Source organism: Furipterus horrens, unplaced genomic scaffold (assembly GCF_987537825.1).
Source record: "Furipterus horrens unplaced genomic scaffold, mFurHor1.1.pri manual_scaffold_11, whole genome shotgun sequence".
NCBI lineage: Eukaryota > Metazoa > Chordata > Mammalia > Chiroptera > Furipteridae > Furipterus > Furipterus horrens.
In genome coordinates this window covers 88,437,543-88,456,672 of record NW_028327181.1, presented here as the reverse complement: position 1 = coordinate 88,456,672, position 19,130 = coordinate 88,437,543, and the positions used below count along the sequence as shown (strand labels likewise).

General features: G+C 48.2%; 1 protein-coding gene across 2 annotated transcripts in view; it reads right to left on the bottom strand.

The window, feature by feature from the left end:
- TEX2 (testis expressed 2) overlaps window positions 1-19,130 on the bottom strand; it is an 86,870-nt gene that overhangs the window by 16,359 nt on the left and 51,381 nt on the right. For both annotated transcript variants that reach the window (XM_090291919.1, XM_090291920.1), the window contains exons 5-7: window positions 17,806-18,053; window positions 10,773-10,919; window positions 6,117-6,216 (exon numbers count right to left, since the gene is read on the bottom strand). In XM_090291919.1, coding sequence (XP_090148045.1) covers window positions 6,117-6,216; window positions 10,773-10,919; window positions 17,806-18,053 — 495 coding nt within the window. The remainder of the gene's footprint in view (window positions 1-6,116; window positions 6,217-10,772; window positions 10,920-17,805; window positions 18,054-19,130) is intronic.

The window sequence follows — 19,130 nt, the reverse complement described above, 5'->3', positions numbered from 1 at the left end:
CAAGGCTGAAGGATGAAATTAACAGTTTCCAGAAAGGTTGTCTTCCCACTGGGGATAAATGTAGCAACGATGTGAAGATGGGGACGTACACTGTCCCACGAGTGGCGTCCTAGCTCTAACCGAGCTGAACGCTGCTCCTGTAGATGGACGTAGTTACAGAGCTGTTTCTTTGGTGCTCCTGACAAATGTTAAGGCTTCACTGGGACGCATTTCATTTCCCATGCTGCCTTCTATAACCATCTGCTCTGGGTAGTGCTCAGGGACAAAAACCAAAAGGTGAGAAGGACAATTTCTTAAGCCTTTCAACAGAAGTAAGGCAATCGGTCCTGAGAGGTTCTCCGGAAAGGACAGGAACACAGAGTCCTGTCTTAGCTTTGGGCTGCTTGTAACAAAATACCACCAATGTGGTGACTTCAACCACAGACTTTTCTATCTCACAGTTCAGGAGGCCAGAAGTCCAAGATCAAGGTGTGGCCAAGTCAGTTCCTGGCGAGGGCTCTCCGCCTGGCTTGTAGACGGCCACCTTCTCACTGGGTCCTCACAAGGCAGAGACAGAGACACCAGCTTTCTGGTCTCTTCTTATGACGGGCGCTCATGCCATCATGAGCACCCCTCCCTCTTAACTTCATCTGAACCTAATAAGTTACCTCCAAATACCACCACATTGCAAGTTAGAACTTCAATATATGAATTTGGGAGGGATGCACACATTCAGTCTGTAACAGGCCTCCCTCACACAAGGGATCCTCCTGTTGAAGAGCTGTCCAATGGTGAAAAGTGGTGACTGATTACCAACAAGTCCCCATAAAACTGGCATTTTATTCTGCAACAGGGAAACACAGCTGACAATGACAAGCTTCCGTGAGCCTTCATGCAAGGACCTGCGAGCAGCTCAGATGACTGTTTTTCCACTCCCCAGCTTCATAAGGAAAGGCTCAGTTACCACCGTCGCCACCACTCCGAGGGAGACTGGCAGAAGTTACAGCTCACTCTATCCAAAAGTGCTTACTGAGTTCTTCCTGCAAGGCACCAGGGCCAAAGACACCGAGATGAATCCCAGCCCTCTGGAAGTTTATGCCTGGAGAAGAAGAAAGATGCCTGGACCACTCAGTGCAGATCAGACCATGATGCCACCAGAGGTAATGAACAGCCTTGATGGGTACCACCAGAGACAACGAGAACAGAGGTTCTTCTGCCTTCTTCCCGGTCGTCTATTTAACAGACCCCACGGCCGCAGGAATAGTTCTCCCATGGCCATGTCCATCTAGTAGTTTCACTCTGGGGTTCACTGCATTACTGTTACCAACAACTAAGAGGCATCAGTCCACTGGAGTGGCATTACCAGGGCACGTGCAGCTGAGGAGCTGAGAGACCCTAAAGCCTTGCTCACCTGGGCTTGGCCCTCAGGTCATCTGCTTCTCCGCTTCCTCTACTTCTAACTATTAGTGGTTGGTTTTCACTCTGAAAGTCAACATTAGGCATATGAAAAACAAAACTTAAAATGGAGCATTAATAATATATTACCAAGAGCAGATGTTTGAGTTATTCGGCTCTTAGAAAAATTCACCGGGGGCTGTTTTGTTCGTGGCCAGCAGACTGGTGTCATATTACTCAGATACCACAGAAAACTAAAATTCCTTGTATTTGGCTGTATCTTTTAGGATATATGTCAGTTCTACCTTTATCTGCCTGTAAGTGTTCTTGGAAACAGCTCTGCCTTGTAAGGTGGACACAGTCGCAAATCAATCTCTTCTCTCCCACCCCTACCAAGCTCCACAAAAGGGTCTTTTTTCTCCCTTTCCACAAGAAGTCTTTTTTCTTTGTGAAACGTGATCCAGTCAGCGTGTATGCCATTCCTATCAGCACCAAGCCCCAGGGTCTGGCCCTGTCACCATGCTCAGCCCTGGACGGGCGCGCGCCTAACACCTACTGTTGACAAGGGTGTGGCAGGAAGGAACGGGCAGGTCACACAGTCTGACTCTGGGTCCAGTTGCTGAAACAATCAGTTGGCAAAGTCACTTCAGTCCCAGCATTGGCTGAAGGCACCAGGCACTACAGGTTAAGGTCCGGAAGACGAGTGGTAGGTGGTCATGGTCATCTTCCCACAGAATGTGATGCCTTCAGACGAAACGTGGGCTGTTGCTGGGTATCCTGAAACAGGGCAAACTAGGACACCACTGTCCATGGCAGACGCTCAAGCACCATTTGCAGACTTACATACGAGCAGCAAACATCCTGGAGACGAAATGAATTAATCTGAGCCTGAGGAGCCAGAGTCTACATTCTCGATCCACTCTGACTCTGTCCCGGGCATAGAACGTGAACACCTGGCTGACAGAAGAGGTGCCCCACTGAGTGAGCCCCATAGGGGAGCTTTTTCTAACAATGAAGCCCTGCTGCAGTAACAGTGGCAAACACAGGTGGCTTACTATGTGCCACATCTGAGCACTTTACATGTGACATTTTAGCTCCACCACAACTGGATGAGGCAGAGACTCTAACACCAGAGCTTCGTGAGTGAGGACACAGAAGTCGAGCGGGTAGTAAACCCCGAGGTCTCACCCCGGATGGTGACAGAGCAGGGCCCAAACGCAGGCCCCCTGGCTGCAGAGCAGTTGCTCAGGGAGAGCCTCTGGCCTAGCAGCTGGTGGAACAGGATGGAAGGCGAGCCCTGCCCGCTCTGGGCTTTGGTTTTCACATCTCAAACACGGCGGGGTCTAGCTAGGTTATCTCTGACTGCCCTTTCAAGTCTATGTAGTCCATCTGCCCAATTCTTTAAATGTTTGATTCGAAATTAATTTTTAACCACAAGAGAACGATAACTAGAAGAGAATATACCAAAAATGGACCAAATGAACCAAAAAGGAAGCCCTGGCTGTCTCTGAATGGTGGTATGATGGGCAGTATTTTCCTTTTCATGTAAAGATTCCAGTTTTCCCAACAATGAAGATTTGCTGAATAAATGAAGGAGCAAACATAACCTATCCCGACAGAGTTAGTAAAAGAACGGGAAGGAGCGGGGCTGAGAGCGGTGGCCTGATGGGCCCCAGGGGCCTGGCCCTGGACACAGCAGCGCAGGTGGGGGGAAGGGGTGGGAAGGGGAGGCCAGCTTTGGGGGGGGGCGCTGCAGAGACAGGATTCTGGACCCCACTGTGTGGCCTGAAGGGAAGGGAGGAGACCCCCCCACCCCCAATCCTTGGTTAGAGAGGTATGTGGAGTGGGGAGGAATCAGCAATAAGGCAGGACATGCAAAACCGGTTCACAGCCGCCTGCCATTGGTGGGGCGTGAGGACGCCCTGGGAGGGGGTGCTTTCACCTTATTAACTGTACGAGAACTTGGCTGTGTGTCCCAAAACTCAGACAAGTCAACACAGCCAACGTGTGACTTTATTCAGAGGAACTATAGACTTTGCTCCTCTGCAAGGCCACAAAAGCGGACAAGGGCACTTTTCTTTCTGTTTATTCTGGTACAATCTGCCAGCTTTAAGCTCTAGGACGGGCCGACTAGGAGCCCAGCAGCCCAGCGCCAGAGCTGGCGCTCAGAACCACCACTCCATGCTGCCTCAAGAAGGGCATCTGGCGGACGGAGCGATCCAACCAGCTCTGGACCGAGTATCCCTCCTGAGCTACGTGCCTCCAACAAACAAGCACAAGTTAGCAAACTTTTTTATTTTTAAAGTTCATGTGGGAGGTCCCATGGGAGATGCCTCTCCGGAGAGCTAGTGAAGCCTCTTCACTCTGGGTTGCATTTTCCTAAAAAAATAAACTCTGCTTTTCAGAGTCACTTTTTGCCAGTCACCCCTGATTTTAACTTCCCTAAAAGGAGAGTTTTCCTTAGAGCAATGGAATCCAAAACGTGTATTTCCTCCATGTCCATTTGTTTTACCATCATTTGTATCCTTTGCAGACTTGGAAAAACCTAATTTGATCCAAGTTTTAAAACCCACAGGCTTTATGTCTTTATCATGCCTTTCCTCCCTTGTTACATAAGCAGGCGGATCTCTAAAACTTGCCCTGAAAGGAGTTAATTAAGCTTCAAATGGATTAAAAACCAGCAAAGCTTTGATTTATCTAGTGCAGCGATTTTCAACTGGTGTGCTGCAAGAAATTTTCATCAGGGCCACTGACTTGTTTTCCCTTAGACTGTTAAAAAAAAAAAAAAAAAAACAATAACAGCCAACACAATAGCCATCTGGTGTGAACAAATCAAAATTATACTTTTTTTTTGGTCAGATCAACAAAAAAGTTTATATATTTTTGGTGCCTCAGAATTGTAGTCATTTAGCAAAGAGACTGGAGATGCAGGAGGTTGGTGAATTTCACACAGAGCCTGACAAAGCTGCCCCGAGAGGCTGAAGGGTCAAAGCCACAGGGACCCTTCTTAGCTGCAGCTGTGGCACGGCTCCCTTCTCGTTGGAAATTTCTGCTAATTCAACAAAGTACAAATTCGGTTGTGAGATAAGAGACTGCTAATGCATTAGAAAACAGAGCAAGGGCACGTATTATTTACTTTCTCTAAGCCCGACTCTCTGTTAGCTGATCATTCACCAGCCCGTTACATACAAGTCAATTCCTAAAGAGGCAAAGAGCAAAGGGCGACCCAGAGCCTGCGAGGCGAAGAGGAAGGCAGGCAGCGCTCGTGAGCCAACAACCGAGATCCTAGCTACCAGCTCAACGCAGAGATGACGCATTTTTTAAGCTTTCACATGTGGTTAAGAGAACTCTAGCTAAATCATGTGCAAAGAATCTCTTCTCGTTTTACTTTCAGTAAACCAGAAATTAATCAAACCCAGGAGCACTGAGATTTATTAAAGTGTAGACATAATTAAGTGGTTATAGGCAATCTCAACATGCAGTATTACATGGACCTCTGCATTTGCAAATAATACTCTGGTTTACCTTTCTCTGAAATCAATGGAATACTCAACACATGAAAATATGGGCTCACTGTCAGCTGAAACATTGCTAGAGAGAGCACCAGAAAAATAATTCCTTTGTATTCATTTCAAATATATATATAAAAACACAGAAAATGATTTTATTTTTTCAAGAGCCATCTGATATAGCCATACAGAGACACAAGCAGATGTCAGAGCCTCTAAATTTTCCAAAACATTTACTTACTTCAAAATAAATCTCTCTCTCTTAAAAAGTTGTACTTGTACATTTTCTTCTCTACATTGTTCCTGAGCCTTCTGAGGAATAATGTAAATACAGTTGAGGTAGAAAGAGGTTCCCTTGACAAGGGGTATTATGAGGAAAAAGCCGGCTGCTTCCACGATGGGGAGACTTTTCCCCCGCCTGCTCACAGGCTACTCCTGCCCACCTGGCTCACTCTTCTTTTCACCAAACTCCATGTACTAAATTTTCTATCAAGGTCCTTTAAAGCTACCTGCCACAAAATGCACAGAAATGTTCCCATTTAAACTATGCATTCTGATCAGCTCTTCCTTTCCCAACCCACAAGAGTAGGTGTAAATAATGTGTCAGTAGCATGTCTTAAAAAAATCAAATCTGAGAACTTCCTTGCAACAGAGAGGCTTACTCTCAAAATATTACCTGACAACACATCTTCCTTTTTTAAACACCTACTAAGAGTCTACTAGGAGTGGTTAGGAACATAAAGACGTAAAACACGCAGATCAAAGAATCTGCAACGCAGAAGTTGGGGCAAGGTAAAGATGTGGATACGTCCGAGGAGAGGCAGCTCCTGGGAAGGGTTCAGGGCTGGGCAGACGCATATGCGAGGCCAGTGCAGGGTGATCGAGGCTGAAATGCAGCCCACTGCCTCTCCCGCCCCGGCAGGGGCGCAGCCACCCAGGGCTGGGACGGTTTTCTAAATCACACAAAAGCTCAGGCCCCACCTAGCACGTGAGCATCTTTGGGAGGACTTTTTAAGGATCTGAGAGGCTAGAAGGAACAGGCGGCCCAGTCCTGATCTGTTTCCCATCAGTTTGAGGCTGTGACTGTTAAGAACAAAGACAACAGGAAATACATGATTTAAAAAGTCCCCAACTCCCCCCAAACACAAAGCCTAGGAATTCAGTCTGCAGTAATGGAGACATTTTCACACTCGTGTAAATGGTCATTTCTCTCTAAAGTCAGTTAAGAGTTACCTTGGTGATCAACATAAGGCTTGAAGGCCTGAAGGATTTTTGGCACAGCCACCCCCATGTCAAGTTCCGTCAGAGTTAGCTCATTCATAAAGTAGGGGAGCTGGAGAAAAGAAGTAAACAATGAATGAGACGTTAGTACCTGGTAAATGTTAGACTTCAACATACTCTCAGAAGCAATGACGGCCAAGGTTTGGGGGATATATATATTTATTTAACCCAAATTTATTGAGCACAACCCACATACTAGGCATTGTCCTACAGACAGAGCTGTGGAAGAGGCAGGCAAGGTCCTTGCTCTCACGGGGTTTATCTTGGAGAGGCAGAAACAGATAAACCAGCAGACAAATAACTGCAGAGTGGTTAGTGCTACAGAGAAAGTAAGGCAGGTAACGGGACAGAGGGAGTCTGGGGCGCGGGTGGGGTTGGCTATTTTGGCTAAGGAGGCCAGCGAGGGCTTCTCCGAGGAGTGGCGTTTGGCCAGAGACCTGATGTGGATAAGGAGCACCCACACTGGTCAGGTTAATAACTCCCAGTGTTGGCTCAAGTGTGGGAAAATGGACAGCCCTTGGGCTACCAGTGGGGAGTTAAAAAGTTGCTGCAACATTTCTGACAGGCAAACTCACAACATTTAATAAAATCCTTGAAAAACAATCACACCCCTTAACCCTGTGCTGACATTTCCAATTTGCCCCCTGGATTCAAGTTCCTCTCTACACGCTGGGGGCCGCAAATCACACTGTGTGGGCTGGGGAAGGGAGAGGAGGGGTAAGGTACAGAGAAGGGAACCCCCCTCTATTAAAGGCCACAGCTGCTGTCAGACAGGCACCCTGCTACCTAGCTTCTGGTAACTGCCCCTACCTTTGCCCCTTCAGGGAGAGGTAACAGCTCCCCACTGCTGCCAGCCCTAGAGTGCTGCACTATCCCTTTTGGCTTCTCTACACAGACGCACGCTTTTATCAATCTTCCCTTTTTAAAAGCTCTCCTCTTAGGTTCCTCCATTGTAGAGGACCTCTGCTAACACAGCTACCAGCGGGAACTTATAGAGGAAGTAACGTAAAAGTATCGGTATCATGCTTAGAAATGCCTACTTTTGCCTAGAGACTACAGAATTAATCCATCTGTTTCCGCTACCTTGGTTGTATGTGTGTGTTTTTTAAAAATACTTCGGTCCATTCCCAATTTTAGTGTAAGAGGTAAATCAGGATCCATTTTAATTTTTTCCAATAATTAGGTATCTTAACCTATTTTTTGAACCACCACGACTTTCCCTAATAATGCCACCTTTAACTGGGAGATTCCCACTGTCCTGGAAACTGTATTTCTAGCAGTATCAAACTGCCTTTATTACTGTAACTTTAAAATACCTTATAAACTGTCAAGTCCTCTTCTTTTCCCTCAGAATTTTCTAATTCTCATGAGTATTTCTCCACTTGAACATTAGAATAATCTTGTAAAATTTAGAACTTTGAAAATTTAAGCTACGTTAAACATTTCCCACAAAACAAGGGAGCATCTAGCGAGGCATGAATTTAATGCCTATTTTGACTGGACCTCTTCAGCTATCTCTCTGCAGAGAAACTTACATACTTTCAGGACTCCCCAGTCAGAGAACCTCATCTCTGATTTTCTGCAAGGCGGAAGCTATGAAGTCTGTGACGGACAAAACCTGACTAGAAACAGTATCCAAGTGTACATTTCTGAATCGGTGGTTGCCGTGTTTGGAAAAGCTTTTTCCAAAAGCACCAACGCTGTGTGGTCTTTGGCCTCCCAATCAGCCTACAGAACCCTCCTTGGCCAAGAATGGAGCCAAAATCCTGCACCCTCGCCCCCCTACCCCACCCATCTTTTTTGTTTATTATTGTCATTCTAATACTCTCTGAGGCAGGAACCTGCTGGGTTTCTATGGAAACAGAGGTCCAACACTGAACCAGGGGAGCAAATACATAGACAGAAACAGGCTGTCTCTCCCCGTGGCCTTGTCCAGCCTCCCGCCCTATTCATCCTACAGCCTGCAGTCCCTCAAGGACCTAAGACGAAGGAGGGGCTGCAGCAGCCTGGGACTGAGAGAGACTCCGCAGGGTGTGGTGGGCTCTCATTCCTGGTAAACAGAATGGGGAGGGGGATGGTCTGGTTACCTATTTACTCACCTGAGTACCCAACTCTGAGATTCTAGAACATCTCTCACTCATCCCCGACCCCCTCCTCGTTCAGATCTCTGATCTGAATCAAAACTCTCAGGATCAGGCCCTGGAGCAGCTCCCTTCAGGGAAGGCAAGGCAAGGCCACTCTTCCTGCTCTTTTCCACCAGCACGTCTCTGCCCACCCGAAGGGCACCACAGCGTGACAGAAGCTCACTGCGTGTTGTTCATCTTCCTGAGCAAACGCAGTGGGGCTGCACGTTTGGGTGTACGGCTCATTCTCAGGTTGGGGGATGGCACGTTAGTGGCTACACGCACTCACAGCAGCATTTGCTGACCCGGGCAGGAAGCCCCTAACAACTGAGAGCCCCGTGCTGGTGTCAGAGCAGCCAGCCAAGGCCAGGAGTATACTTGCTGTTGGGGCAGAAGCTCCGCATCGCCCCATACACACTGGGCTACTTTTTCAGAACGAGCCATTATCATGTGTGAGGGTGACAACCTGAGACTGCAGGGCAAGGCCAGCAAGAAGTTCTCTAAAAGTCAGATCTTCAAGGGATACCAGGAGAAAGGGAGATATTTGTCACAGGGGACAGCTCAGGCTCCTCCAGCTATCTTGGCTCTTGACTGGCCATTAACTCACACTCACTCTATTAAGGAATAGCTCTTCCAGGGATATCTGAATATTGGTGATAATAAAGAGTTCTTTTGGCAGGATGGTGGCAGGTTCAGAATTTGGTGCCATTCCGGTTATTCCACTGCCAGAGCCCCCTCTGGTGGGCAGAGCACGTCACGGGTAGCAGCTGAGGTCAGGGTCGAGGTGCTGAGGCCGGCAATGGAGCAAGCACTGCCCCTGCCTCTGAACGGCTGGTGCCGCTGGATCTAGGTGCCTTTTCTCCATCTAACCTGCCAGCTCCCTGACCTCAAAAACGGAAAGGGAGTTTAAGTTTGTGAACTGCAAAAGCCCACATGATGAGGAAAGGGAGAAGATGGAAATAAAAGACTTTCCCTTCAACTTCCTCTGGGATGGGGAGGACCCACCATTTTCCACCAAGGGGGCAGGGGCTCCATGGACTCCGACTCCAGAGAGAATCAGGGACACCACCCTCTCTGTTGGTGTTGGGATGTGGGACACAGGGAGAGCTGCGTCCCCACTGGAGTTCAGGCATGCCCTGCTTCCTGTCGCACACGGTCAGGATCTGCAGCCCTTCCTGCTCAGGGAAGGGCCCATGATAGTCTCTGGGGAAAGAGAAGTGCCAGCCCTGGCTGTGTGTCAACCACCATGTCCCCAAAACCAAGAAGGCTGAGAGAGCTCCGGGTTAGATGCAGGTCTCCCATTCTCTAAACACGGGAAGGTCACTGCCGCTTCCTGCTCCCCCCACGGACCTGGCTAGCAGGGTGGGTTCAACCCTCAGCCCACCCAAAAAACACAAACAGACTGACCCTTGTCAACAGAGGCCTCCCAAATCCCTGCCCCAAACTCGACCTTGAAATCCTCTCTTCCAGCTTAGGAGGCAGTCTATCCCCTTCCCTGGGGGCTCAGAAAGGAAGACAGAGCTGATTCCTTACCAAAAAATCAAATCAAAGCTCCTCCGTGCCCACGTTTTCTTCCTATTGCAATTTTACTTAGCGCGCAGTCTCCTGACATGGAGTCCTTGAACTCTCTGAAGTCAAGGGAAAAATTCTGTGTCACTGTGCTTTTTTCTAGGGAAAGGGCCCATCCATTTCTGCTTCTCACTCCCAAAGACCCACTCACTGACTTAAGCTGCTGACTGTGCCACCTCTCCGTGAAGATTCGTGGGCCAAAGTGACTCTTCCTTGCCTATGTCTTTGCGGGGTCAAAAACGTACTTCTATGTAACCTAACTAAGGCCTTCTGTTTGCCAACAGCGGTACTAAGTGGGTCATTCAGTGGCAACCATGAGGAATACCTGTGCGGTTTACACTCACTTCCAAGTAGGTCTAAATCAGCACCATGACTATTTCCTCAGCCAAAGGAGAGCCCAAAATAAAATACCATGTGGCCAGAAGTAAAGGTCAAGCCCAGACACATGTGGCGTGCAGGGCCACCCTTCCCGGCGTGGAGAGGGAGCAGGACTTGGGGAAGAGGTGTAAGTAATCGGGCACCATCCCCAGCACACACGGTGCGGCTCAAGCCATGTGGCTGGCTGAGCTCCGGAAATACGACCTGAAAGAAAACAGAAGCCTGAACGACAAATGGGAGCTACAGAAGCTCACCGTTTCCCCACCCAGTTCTGGATGATTGCGTAGAATGGGGAACAATGAGGGCACAATGAGGGCAGCACGAGGAAGCAGGTAAACAGGAACGGTCACTGAGTCCTCAGGCGCAGTTAGTCACGGCCAAGGGCACAGCCCAGTGCCACTGTTTGATAAGCACTTACTGCTCTCCTATGTTCTTTGTTTTAAACAGAGTTATTTTTCACTGAGAACAGAACGGTATAAAACTTCCAGAAATTAAGAAATGTGAAGAATTGGAAGCCTCGCAGGGTGAAAAACAATACCTTTATTTTGCTGAGTTTCATTTGGATTTTCTTAGAGACCAGATCGGACCAGTACTTCTCTCCTAAGAAGTCCCAGAACATTCTTCCAAGCAAGGCATTCACCCAGGCTTCCTGTTCTTCCTCCTCAGAGGGTGGAGCCTCTGGCAACTGGCAAAAGAAAAGGGACCAAAATAAGCTAGAAAGCAACTGGAGAACAAGACAGGTGCTTCTTATAAAGTCACTGAAGGTCCTTCCCAATAGAGATGGGCGACCACATGAGTCGGAGCTCTTCCCTATAAAGTCCCACGTCTTGTCAGTGAACAGAAAATGAAAGAAAAACCACCATCACAGATACCTGTGAATCAGCTAGTATTTCATACAGTTGGCTCAGCCAAAGGGCCCTGTCCCACCCCACCCCCCAATTAGCTTGGCACGGACCAAACGTCTGCCTGACTGTCTCACAGCTAAGGCTCCCTGGAGGAGGAACTGTCAGGCCAGCCCTCAGGACAGCTCCCCACGGCCCAGGACTCTCACCTCCAGCCTGATGCTACGATTCGCGATGCTCCTGGGCGAGGGGCGGGGGAATGCTTAACAATACTGGTGCCTGGGTCCTACACCTGGACATACTAATGTAAGTGGGGGTCAAGATTTTTAGAATCCCTCTCACTGAGGTAACAAACAGGTGAGGCCGGGAACCCCAGCCCTGGATAAGAGAGCCACTCTCAGGAACTCCGTGACCCTCCTGTAGCTCTTCTCACCCGGGCCTCACCTGCCCGTGACGCAATCCATTGAAAGCGTCCGTCACAGCCAGTGTGCAAGGCAGGAGAAGAGCAAACCTGGGTCAGTGTCCAGTTTCCAAGGCTAATTATCCTGCGGACTCTGGCCTGGTGCGGGTGCAGAAGAAGGGCCACGCAGCACACTCCAAGGACAGTGTGGGAGGCTCGGCTAGTGTGGAATGCCTGCTGGTATTCGCTGTTGTCGCTGTCGCTGTCCACTGACCCCTGCCAGGATGCGACTCCTTCTCAGGGTCCCTCTTTTATGCCTCACAATACCCCAGAAAGACACCTTTTGTGTCCACCTCGGGGATGAGGAAAGGGACTCGGGAGCGTTCAGTTTACTGGCAGAGCCTGACTCACGGCCGCCTCCTCCCGGATCTCCACCTGCTTGTCCTGTGGGAGGGGGGAGGGGGTGTGACCGGCTCGCAGTGTGACAGGCATTTCCTAGGTTGAGATCTCTAATTAGACTATGACTTCACGGAAACAGTTAGCCTTGAAAAGCAAAGACCAAAACAACCAGAAATGCAGACCCCTGTGGCTCGTTCACCCCTTCACGTCTACGGTTCACAGAAACGCATCTGCCCTGCCCTCACAGGCCGCCTGTCGCGGTAACACGCAGCAGACACCCTCACCGTCTCCGTGCCCCACACACATGCGTTCATGCCAGCGCCACCTCTCGTGGGCAGCTATGATGGGGCCCATGTCACAGCTGCGCGCCCAGGCTGGGGGCTTGGCGCTCATGGATTTGGCACTTGGGGATGTGATAACTTGTGAGTACCCCGGAGGTCGAGGGCATGTACCTGTGTGATTTTTCTGAAGCCTGGCGTTCTGAGGGTCTGACCCAGGGGAACCGGTCACAGCTTGTGCAGGGCCTGCTGATGCCCCGGCAGCCACCTGGCCACTAGTCTTGTCAGAGCTTGTGCCGTCCCTCTCTGTGGGGACCTGAGGGTTCACTCGCATTTTCGGTCTAATGTTTCTGCAGGTAAGGGGAGACTCTTTATGTTCTAGGAGTCCTTCAAATTTGGGTGTTTTGAAAGGTCTCCCTTATAAATGTTGGTGAGTCTCATGCTAAAAAAAAAACTAAACTCTGGTTTTAAGGCAGGAGAGTAAGGACCTAGGAAAATTCCTTGACAAATGGATGGGGGAAACAGTGACAAATTGTTAAAGAAGGCCAGGCAATTAACAGCATGCTAAGAAACTGCAAGGTCGTATCTTCCCTAAGCAAGGGCACTTCAGAGCAGATGACTTACACCTCTCCTCCGCAGCCAGAGAGCGAGTGGCTTACATTGGCCTCGTCAAGAAGAGAGAGACCCTGTTGCTGCCATTAGTGCCAGCCAGTCTCCAGAATGGATTAAGTTAGTTGGAGTAAATAACAAAAACCCAATCAGAGCCAGACAAATCCATGATAAAAGCAAAGTAGTGAGGCTGACCAGAGAATGATCCCAAACTCCCCTATAAGCTCCTTTTGGTGCATCAGCATATTCAAAAACACACCTGGAAAGCTACTGAATATTCTGTGGAGACCCTCCCCTAAAACTCCTGCCTTTAGAAAACAGATAAACACACTTAAGACAAAAGACCCAATGTGCGCTCTCTCGTGAGCAAACCTACCCCCTTCCCTCAGGCATGTAGCTTTGCTTTCTTTATCCTAAGCTCCAAGCGTCCCACGAGACTTGCAACCAAGGGAGCAGTGGGCAGCGGCAGTTCACCCCGAGCTAATCCTGAACCTGTCTCCATGGGCCCTCCTTCCGCTTCTGTAACTTTCTTTCCTGAGCCCACGCAGCCCAGCACGACTCACTTCTGCTGCTGTGACCTTAAGCCTTTCCTTTGCTTCACTGTCCCCAGCTTTAATAAAAGTACTCTCAAAGTCACGGGGACTCACGTCACGGTATCTTCTCTACACAAAGTCAAGAACTCACACTTTCCAGACCATGCTGGGGCAGACCCAGCTTTGTCCCAGTCCCTTTCTGGTGGGAGTTTAAAAAATAACATATGTTGATCATTCCATTTCAGAAGACACGGCCCTACCTTACTCATTTTTAATGTCTGTGCTTTTCTAGTGCTGTAGTGCCTTTTAATGTTAACCAAGACATTTCTATGGGTCCTGGACGGAGGAGCGGAAGTCCATGGCTAGTGGGCACTTAGTCACGCCCTAAGTTATACATGTTATATGGAATCACTTTTCTCTCTGTCTGAAAACCAGCACCCCACCCCCAAGGGGATCTGGTCCAGCTTTTCTGAGGTTACTGTCTTTGAGTCACATCAGATTGTCTAGGTATGTGTCTTAGTAAACACTCAGCCAAGGACAATGCTCTTCTCCCCCGGGGAATCCAGGCAGGCCCGGGCTGCTGCCCACATAGGGCACCGAATGTCTCCCTCAGATCTGTAGGCTACAGGGGAGAATAGGTTCCTCTTTCCCTTCTCAAGTGGGAGAGTTTACCCTTTATTAACCTTTCTTTATAATCCAAGTATTCACAGGAAACAGGTTTAGCAAAAAAAAGCAAGAAATAAAGGCTATTTTACAATTTATGTCCAAGCCAAAGGCATATGATGCAGAAACAAATTTCTGAAAAAATTAAAGCAGGTTGTTTTTTCTTTTCAACAGTTCCTTTTTCTAATGCAGGCCTCTCTCCACAGACTCACTGGGAACAAAGAAAAATCCAAGAGCAGCAAAAACGCTGAGGATTTGTCAAAGCCACTTTATGAACAAAATCTGGATTCAACAGGCTGCTACGAAGAAGTCACTTCCTATGAATGTCATGAACATTGAAGAGCTTAAGGAACAAATGTGCACACATTCCCTAATGTTGCTGTTGGGCTGCAGGAGGGAATGGGAGAAGACTAGCCACTTTCCCATTTCAACTATATACGTATTATTTACAAAGGGCAGCTTTCTAAAAATGGCTTCCAGAAAGCAGGGCGGAGAGGCGGCCCAGGGGTGAGGAAGGTTCTCATAACTGAGTAGCGCCTAGGACATATTTTATTAAAAATGAACTTCCAAAGTAAAGTAGTAAAGAGTTACTTAATTTTGTACTGTAACCTTTCCTATTACAAATGGCCAGGACACCAGCCCAGTTTTTTGTTACAAAGAAAGCTCAGTGCCTCTGATACTAAGGTTTGGTCACACAAAATCTGGTGCCCTTTCAGGGTTTCACAAAGGGTTGCTTGGTCCAGGAGAAGGCACAACAAAGACCCTTCCCCTAGCGCTGTTGGAGATTTCCCTGATTATAAAATCAATGCATATTCATTGCAGAAAACACCCATAATCCCACTATCCAGATATAATTATTTAAAAACATTTTTACTATATTTCCTTTCAGTCTTTTTAATATACATATACTTTTAAAGACCACCGGACTTAAAAAAAAAAAAAAAATTGGCCCTAACTTGCATGGCTTTGTAGTCTTTTTACCTATAACTTCACTGAGATATAACTCACATATCACACAATTCACCTATTTCAAGAGCACAATCAGCAGTTTTTAGTATCTTCACAGAGTTGTGAAGCCATTGCCATTATCAATTTTAGGATATTTTCATTACCCCCCAAAGAAACCCTGTAACCACGATAGTCACTCTCCAGTCCTCCCCAACTCGATGCCTCTCACCACCACCACCATCAGCCCAAGGAACCAGCCACTAATCCGTCTCAATGCATTTGCCTATTCTGGACATTGCATATAAATACGTGTTTGGGGGACTCACTTCTTTCACTAGGCATAACGTTTGCAAGGTTCTTCCACGCCGTGGCGTCTGGCAGCATGTCACCCCTTTAACGCAGTGCTGCCCTATCGTATGCATACACGTCTTTGCCCATTCAACTGATGCGCACGTCAGCCATGTTCCGCTTTGGGCTACTGTGCTCATACTGCTACGAATTATGAATACTAGTACGGAAGCTTTTGTGTGCACTTAGGTTTTCATTTCTCTTGGACGTATATGGTGAAACTGCTGGCTCACGTTAACTATGTTTAACACTTTGAGGAACCACCAAACTGTCTTCCATGGCAGCTGCCTTGTGTTACATTCCTGACAGCAATCCACAAGGGTTCTAGTTCCTCCACATCCTCAATAACACTTGTGGTGTCTTTTTATTCTAGCTGTCCAAGTGGCTGTGAAGTGCTATCTCATGATGGTTGATTCACATTTCCCTGATGGTTAATGACTGAGTATTTTTTCATATGCTGATTGGCCATTTGTATTTCTTCTCAGAGAAGTGTCTATTCGAATCCTTGGCTAATTCCTTAGTTGAGTTACTTACCTTTTTATTACTGAGTTGTAAGGGTCCTTTATATATTCTAGGTACTAGACCCTTAGCAGACACATGATTTGCAAATATTTTCTCCCATTTGTGGGCTGTCTTTTCACTTCCTTGGTGGTATTACTTGCAGCACAAAAGTTTTAAATTTTGATAAAAGTCTAATTTATCTGTTTTTTCTTTAGTTGTCTGCATTTTTGGTGTCTTATCTAAGAAGGCTCTTATATTTTTAGCTTTTATATTGAGGTCTACAATCCATTTTGAGTTAATTTTTGCATATGGTGTGACGCGGGGGCCCAACTTCACTCTCTTGCATGTGGATACCAGTGGTTGCAGCTCCGTTTGTTTTAAGCCACCACTTCTGGGGCTGTTTGTCTCGCCGGCATAGACAACTGACACACACACACTTTATGCCTTGTTCAGGACCGTCTCGACTACCAGGTCACCCCTGAGAGCCAGGATGTGACCCACACAAGCTTCAGGCAGGCCAAGTGGATGCAGGAGCCCAGCACTAAAACTCACACGCTTTCTTCAAAGGCCCTTCTTTCAAAGGCAGTTATCTCTGTTCACATACTTCTGGCTCTCTGGTTTCCTAGCCCATGCAGATTGGAATCACTAAGCTAATAAGAGTGGGGGTGGGAGACGGGGGTAAGCGCTCAAGGAAAAAAGCCAGCTGGAAACGCACACGCCCACACCAGCCAGCTGACAATGGAGACCGAGTACTGCAGTCTGCAGTCTGGGGAGGCCTGGACTCGGGGAGAAGGCCTTCCGACCTCGGGGGCCCTGCATGGCAGCAGGCCTGGGTTTCCATTTGCTGTTCGATACTGAGTCTTTATCAAGAACAGATTGAATCATTCCTGCCTGCTCTGCCTACGGGGTCCAGGAGTACAATGTGGTTTTTAGATTGTCATCAGACTTAGGAGAGGAAAACAAATGTTTGCTGGGAAGGAGGTTTGTACTAGAAATCAGCCCCCACCCCAGCAACACTGGGTCGAGAGGCTGGCCTGTGGGCCATCAGGGTCTCCCGGACCCCAGTGATCACGTGATACAAAAAGCACATGGAACACATACCGAGGAAACAACGTTCTAAAACCTGCTTGTTTTAATTTAAGGAACTCTTTTAAAAAGCAAGCTTTTTATTAGATAATTTCCTTACATCAGTGCACAATTCTCCTCCTCGTTTTCCTGAATCTGATGGGTCCAGGCAGCTGACAGCGCAGAGAGAAAGGGAGTTTAGGGGAGGGGGACTCACCAGTGATAAATCGGACATTTGCAGGACAGTTTTACATTAGCCCCCTAACCCAGAGAGAGGTCTGCTTCCCACTCTTGCTGGTACCTCAGGGCAGAGGCAGTGGGCCAGGCAAGGCCCCACCTGCCGTTACCGCCTTGATCTCAGCCCCATTCGGCGCGGCCATCACCGCCTCCCACACCCTCTTTCCCTCCTACAGCCAGTTCTCCAGGAAAAGCCACTCATCCTTCAAAACTTGCATCAGACCAATGTTACCCCTTGCTCAAAACCCTCCTGGCACTTCCCATACCCCCCGGAACCGATCCAATGAGGCCCTGCCTCTCTGTCCCTTGCCCACTGTCGCTGTCCACACTGTCCTCATCACAATGTCAACCACACACCCTGCTTCAGGGCCTTTGCACGTGCTGGTTCCCACCTGAATTGCTTTTTCCACACCTATCACCATGGCTCACTTCCTCACTTTGGTCAGGTCTCTGCCCAAATGTCACCTCCTCAAAGAGGCCCTCCTTGACCACTGGCCTACAATAGAAGGCCTGGCCACCTTCTTTCCTCCCTTATTTGGCTTTATTTTAATTCTTATCACCACCTGATGTTTGTTTCTTGCTATCTCCCTGACTAAAGGACAAGCTCCCCAAGGGCAGGGCCCCCCGTCTTGTTCATCAGTGTGTCCCCAGTGCCTATAACAGGGCTTGGTACACAAGGGTGCTTATGTATGAAGAAAGGAGTTTAAGTGGAAGATCAGAAGAGCCACCGCCCGGCAGCCAACAGTACCTTTTTTCCAGCCGTGGGGCTGCTCTCTGCACTCTGCACAGGGCTCCTCTGGGGGCTTCGGTTCTCTTGGGGGACACACCTGGCCATGTACACACTGTAGTCCAGAAGCATCTTCTGCCGCACGCTGCCCACCAGCTCCTTCTGCTTCGGCTGGGACATGATCTCCTCCACGCTGCCTTTACTGCTGCTGCGACTGTGGGTCAGGTGCCCCGAGGGACTGCTGTGTCTGCTGTGTGCGGGCAGAATGCCTGCAGTAAGAAGTGAGGGCTGTTAATAAGGACCGAGAAAGGGACTGCGAAGTCATGAAATGTAGGACAAACGCCACTGGGTCACCATGAGAAAAGCAGCTAAAATGCCATAAAATGACTTTAAAAATTATAAGGTTACGTCCCGCCCTGAAAAATATCTTCCACTCTTATAATAGATAATTTTTTAGAATAGTTTTAACTCCTCCCCAACAATTCAGAGTTATGAGAGCCATGAAATACACTGGTAGGTACCTTCTTTTTTCCTGGAGATCTCTTAGGGGCAAAAAAGGACTGAGATGCCCCCAAGGGCAAATGGAAAGAGGTCAGGAAGCTAACTGTTCATCCACAGCTCATGGCAATTCTAAACGTTGCCATCTTCCATTCAACAAGTTTCTTATCAAGAACTTCTCTGAGCCAGGTCCACAACAAAAAGAAGAATAAGACATAATCCCTGCCCTTGAACTTGGGCACCTAGGCAAATCAATCACAATCTTCTGTAACAAGCGTTGTAGCTGAAGTACAACTAAAGGACCTCTGGGCAGAAAGAAGGGGGTGACACCTCTGCCCAAGAGACCCAGGACTGATTTCCGTAGGTAGTGAGTGACCTTTGGTTGGCCTCTGAAGAAACAGTGGGCACCTTCCTGGCCCAGGAGCGGGGAAGAGCCTTCCAGGGAAAGAGGACAGCCTGTGTAATAAGCAGTGGCAGGTCCCAGTAAAGTTCAGTGAAGTTCCACACAGAGGCCATGGGGCACAAAGATAGGAATGAGCTTTGAGGTCATGGTTATGGATCCAAATGCAGTGAGTCTGGAAGCCAGAGGATCCTGCATTTCTATAGTGATCCTGCATTTTGTTGGGGGACATAATTGGGGCCAGGGGCTTGACAGCAGTAGATCCTTATGATAACTAGGGTTCTGCTGTTGCTTCTTCTCTCAAAGGAGTCACAATATGTAAAAATACATATAATCCTAAGGAACCAGCAAAGGCAAAAAACATACATCAGCAAATGGGTCCATCATTAGTTGAATGATTCAGTATAAAAGGTAAATGATTCATGAGAACACTCTTTAGGTGGCAGAC